At 37.1% G+C, this 5,622-nt stretch overlaps 1 protein-coding gene and 1 non-coding gene across 2 annotated transcripts; one reads left to right on the top strand and one right to left on the bottom strand.

The window, feature by feature from the left end:
• Positions 1-445: 445 nt before the first annotated feature.
• On the bottom strand, positions 446-565 carry LOC145691193 (U5 spliceosomal RNA). Its single transcript, XR_014132396.1, has one exon. It is a non-coding gene; the product is annotated as a U5 spliceosomal RNA (small nuclear RNA).
• Positions 566-3,658: 3,093 nt separating this feature from the next.
• Positions 3,659-5,101, top strand: LOC145689174 (uncharacterized). The gene has a single exon (XM_081763305.1). The coding sequence runs from the start codon at positions 3,659-3,661 to the stop codon at positions 5,099-5,101; it is 1,443 nt and encodes a 480-aa protein (XP_081619431.1).
• The last annotated feature ends 521 nt before the right edge of the window (positions 5,102-5,622 follow it).

Genomic DNA, 5,622 nt, shown 5'->3' on the forward strand with positions numbered 1-5,622 from the left:
TGCAGTAAGCGTCGAAAAAATGTGTCTGATATTGTCCACCTCACAAGTAAACTATTTATGATAGTTGTCTGAAAAGTTAATGGAAAACGATGCCTGTGCTCACGTTATTCTATATTAAATTATTGTATATAATAAGTGTATTTAGTACTCCACCCAGCCGCTTTAAAGTTATTGGGACTTATGCAGAGTCGTTCTAAAGCGTGATTAGTGGCATGCTAAACAGTTTTAATAGCATGTTTCCTGCATTAGTCATGCTTTTAGTATGAGACTAATCATGCATCAAAACGACTCTGCATAAAGGCCAATTAACTCTTTCACTTTGGTGGTAATTTTTTAATAAGGTTCAGTGGTAACAGACCATACAAAAAGATTTATATGAAAGAGAAACCAGTTATTGCGATATCCACCATTAGACAATACAATACTTTGTTTTGATTATTTTATAGGGCTCAGTACTAACTGAGCCACACAAAAAATTTATTATAGACTCATCTTTTGTTCCCCTCCACGGAAATCTTTAGTAAAAGGCGAAAGATTTATACGATTTGAAGGGAAACCAGAGTTAAAATGAATGCCACCATTTGCAAATATAAGTGCAATGTATTAAATTATTTCCTGTGAGTTCTGAAAAAATATATCCCATTTCAACAAATTAAAGCCATAATTTTAAAATAAATACACGTTTCAAACTAACTTGAAAGTAATATTAACACGTAAAATCTTATTTTAATTGTACAAGCAATAGCACAAAAACTGATTTCAAATTGGCATGTAGTAATAGATGCTGCCATCTCCTGAGCTATTTTCCTACTATTTTGAAACACTGTAGCCTATCTGAAGTGTCGTGAATGTCAAGAATGCAATGGAAATTCGGGTCTAGGTCAAAACCCCCACAGCGAAAACCCCCACACTCAAGAAATGTCAAAACACCCACACAAACGGTCATAACCCCCACACAAATGGAAAAATCTCCCAAACGCACGAACGGTCAAAACCCCCACACTCAAGAAATGTCAAAACTCCCACACGATTGGTCATAACCCCCACACAAATGGACAAATCTCCCAAACGCACGAACGGTCAAAACCCCCACAGCCAAAACCCCCACACTCAAGAAATGTCAAAACGCCCACATAATCGGTCAAAACCCCCACACAAATGGACAAAACAGCCACACATAGCAACGGTCATAATCCCCACATAAATGGACAAAACTCCCACAAAATCGGACAAATCCCCCACACTCTGAATTGATCGTCATTTCGCGTCTTTGTTGCGGCTCTTTATGACGCCCAAGAAGAATAGTTGCAACATCAGTTTAAGTGGAATAAAAAATGTTATTAAAACGTACAAGGGCAATACATAAGTATAGGGGTTTTGTCAATTTGTGTGGCAGTTGTGACTATTTCTGCATGTGGGAGTTTTGTCCATTTGTGTGGGGGTTTTGTCCATTTATGTGGGGATTGTGACCGTTGCTATGTGTGGCTGTTTTGTCCATTTATGTGGGAGTTATGACCGTTGGAGGTTATGACCGACTACCAGTGTGGGGGTTATGACCGTTCGTGCATTTGGGAGATTTGTCCATTTGTGTGGGGGTTATGACCGTTTGTGTGGGCGTTTTGACATTTCTTGAGTGTGGGGGTTTTGGCTGTGGGGGTTTTGACCGTTCGTGCGTTTGGGAGATTTGTCCATTTGTGTGGGGGTTATGACCGTTTGTGTGGGCGTTTTGACATTTCTTGAGTGTGGGGGTTTTCGCTGTGGGGGTTTTGACCGGTTCCCGGAAATTCCTACTAGACAGGGGCGTCATTTAGGGAGGGCAGGAGGGGGCAATTGCCCCCCCCCCAAGAGTTTGAGGAATACATATACTTTAATCGATTGTCTACTAATATATTAGTACAAAACGCGAAAGTCTTATGTTGGTTGTGCTCTTGCCCCCCCCCCAAGCGAAGTCTGAAATGGCGCCCCTGCTACTAGACATATTATTATAATACGTTTTCATCAATATTGTATTTATGTGTGCCCGTAAGGCGAAGAAAAGGAAGCTGTAGTACCTCTTTGAAATCAAAGCAAATCGACAATTTCAATTAAAGTCCCAAGCACAAACGATATTTTCTAGATTTAATTCTCCAATATTTTCTTGCTTTCCTTAAGTTTCTAACTTCTGTTGTGTTAATTAAAAAAAGAAAAAAAAAAGAAAAAAGGAAAATTAAAACTGTTATCCCATGTTGTAATCTGATGTAGGCCCGTGCTGGGATACTAACGAGGGCGGTGGACAAATCTACCAAAAGGGCGCCCATACAAACGCGAATATATATATATATATATATATATATATATGCTTATATTCGCGTTTGTATGGGCGCCCTTTTGGTAGATATATATAAGGTAAAAGCACCTGTAGTTGACACCCCCTCTAGTAGTTGACACTTTAGACAAACTTTCCAAATAATAAGGTAACCAGAGATCAGAATCGTTTAAAAATCATGAAGCAATACGGCTACTACCCTCTATCGTGAAAACAAATAAACTAATTGGCAGTACTGCATTGTGGGTAGTCATGGCGGAGGATCTAACGAAGGTTGTGTGCGTTTGATGAGCGTTGTGAGTTTTTGTAAAGGATTTTGTTAAGCAGGTGAGTATTTCTCTTAAGGTTTTACTCTTATGTTTTTTGTTCTATCTGGTTCAAAATTATTCTTTGTTATTTTCTGAAAAGTGCGTAACGTAGGCTATTTCAACAGAGATCTTTGTCCTAGAACGAAGTTGTTGAAGTATGGCGTGGGTGTCAACTACTGACTATAAATTTTATAATGTTCACTAGTAATTGACATCCACTGTCAACTTATAGCACAAACCAGGATTATAATAATATTGCTGTAAATACAACATTATTCTTGTTTTTGCTTCAAAAGACAGCCCTTGGATCGGCAGCTTGTGAATCTACGTGGATCTAGTGGTTGGAAGGGGTGTCAATTACTAGTTAACTGGGCATGTCAATTATTGGATTAACAGAAAAAAGTTTTTTTTTTTTTTTTTCGAAAAGCTCCCCCATTCTTTCTTTGTCTGAGTTCCGAATACTTAATTCTTACATTTGAATGACAACTTATCTGTTAAAAGATGTTTTTCTGATGTAACATTATATTAGAATAACGTTCAGTTAGTATAGATGAATTTTCTGCTTACTGAATTTAAATTTCGCGTTAAAGTCAGGGGTACTGAATTATCTCATCGTGCCTCATATAGCCTCACTGCTGAAAATACACACTAAACTTAAGCACCTTAAACTTTAAACCAAATTTTGTCAGGAGTTTACGGTCGCTGGGTACATTTCTGAGCGGATATATCCGTATGCCGGTACCGTACATCCTTCACTTTTCCTTTTTTCCCTGATACATCTGTATTTAGAGGGCAAAGGGTTAATGCAAGTATGACTACTTGGATAAAAAGTATTTTTGAAACGTTCCACCTGTTAATCACGTTCTAGAACATTAATAAATGAACATTTATATATAGAAGAACTTCTTTTATGTAGAGAGATGTATAAGAAAAGGAGAAAGGTCTAACTAAACACGTATCAGTACGTTAAAGTTATTAACGTTCTTTGAATACCATGGGGGTTACTGCAATTAAATAAACCTTTTTTTTTTTTTTTTTCAGAATCATGCCACCAGTTACAGGACAATTCCTTTCCTATAGTGAGGGACAGATAACAGCAACTGTAGAAGACGTGCTCCAGTGTGGTATGTCTATTTCTGCTTCTGCGAAAAAACACACAGTACCAAGAATTATTCTTTTATACAAAGTTAAAGGAAAAAGTCCAATGACTGGAAAAATGGGAGCACCCTCAATCCTTACTAAAGAAGAAGAAGAAATTATATTTAAGTGGATTGTGAACGTAAGTAAAGCCGGATTTCCAGTGAACGAACTTTTAGATAGTGTACAGCAACTAATACGGGATGTGAAGAGATCAAATCCATTTAAGAATGACAGACCAGGAAGAACATGGTTCAAAAGCTTTGTTAAACGTAATCCATCAATTGCAAAAGGAGTCGCACAAAACTTAACAGTCTCACGAGCATCCTTCACTCAGGAAATGATTTTAAATTGGTTTTCGGAAGTATTATTTTATCTAAGTGAAAATGCGTATGACTACATTCTACAAGACCCAAATAGACTGTTTAATTCTGGTGAGACTGCTTTCTTTTTAAGCCCCAAAGGTAAGAAAGTTCTTGCTCAAAAAGGTGACAGAAAAGTCTATCAGCGAGTAAACAGTGATAAGAAAGAGTGCTTGACTGTGCTAATTACTAGTAATGCATCTGGAATATTTGCGCCTCCCTTAGTCGTGTTCCCTTATGAACGTTTGCCTCAAGATGTGGTTAATAGTGTGGATAAGCAGTGGGGAATCGGTAAATCTGAATCTGGATGGATGACTGGAGAGCTCTTTTTCGAATTTGTGGCTAATGTGTTTCATCCATGGCTAACCACTCAAAAAATAGAACTTCCTGTTATTCTGTTCATTAATGGACACGTATCGCATCTTTCTTTGAACACAAGTAGATATTGTGAGCAGAAAGGTATAATTCTAATTGCATTAGTCCCTAATGCTACTCATCTTATTCAGCCACTTGATGTTTCTGTTTTTCGTGGTTTAAAAGAATCTTGGAAGAATAAAGTTCATGAATGGAGAAGAAAACACATGAATAAAGACTCTGTTCTCAAAAGAAAAGACTTTGCGTCTTTGTTGAAAGAGGTTTTAGAAAAGTCGGTCTCTCCGACTGTTCTACAAAATGGGTTTAGAGCTTCTGGACTTTACCCTTGGAATCCAAATGCAGTGGAAATTGTTAAACCCAAAAAAAATTCTACATGTTCCGGCAACTTAAATGTTTCTTCTTCACTAACCGTTAAGAAAATTTTAGAAGATCTAACTGGGAAAAAGAAAATAGAACAGTTTTCATCAGCCTTGCAAAATGGATGGATGGGGCCTAAAGAAGACTACTCGCTCTTTGAAGTGTGGAAGAAAATAGTATCTAATATTCCGGTAGAAGAAATGAACGCGGATAAAGAATTACAGGAAAACATTAAGAAGAAACAAAAACAATTGTGAGAATAAGTAAAGAGTCAATTCCTGCTCATTAATTTGGAGGACGAAATAGTAAAGAAACGGAAGTAAGAGAAGATCAAACGGTAAGTGATATAGAAATGGAAGTTACATTAGATCGAACGGGAAGTAATAAAGAAACACTAGTTGTTGAACATAAAACGGGAGGTGATAAAGAAATGGAAGTAAGAGAATATCAAACGAAAAGTGATAAAGAAACAGAAGTTAGACAAGATCAAACGCACGACTCTGAAGAAACACCACAGAAGAGAAATGTGTCTGCAGTTATTCCAAGTCCATTTAAGAGGTCACTATTATGGCACGAGAGAAATCAAGACGATAGGAAAAGGAAAGAGAAAATAATATCGAGTGTGATTACTTCTAAGCAATGGCAAGATTATTACGAAAGTAAATTGAAGAAAAAGAAAGATTAAAGAAAGAAAGAGCTGCAACAAGGATGAGAAAAAGAGAAGAAAGAAAGAATGAAACAAGCAAGAAAAGTGAATCAGAAATCTAAAGGAAGAACA

This window comes from Thermobia domestica, chromosome 7, assembly GCF_964235325.1.
Source record: "Thermobia domestica chromosome 7, izTheDome1.hap1.1, whole genome shotgun sequence".
Taxonomy (NCBI): Eukaryota; Metazoa; Arthropoda; class Insecta; order Zygentoma; family Lepismatidae; genus Thermobia; species Thermobia domestica.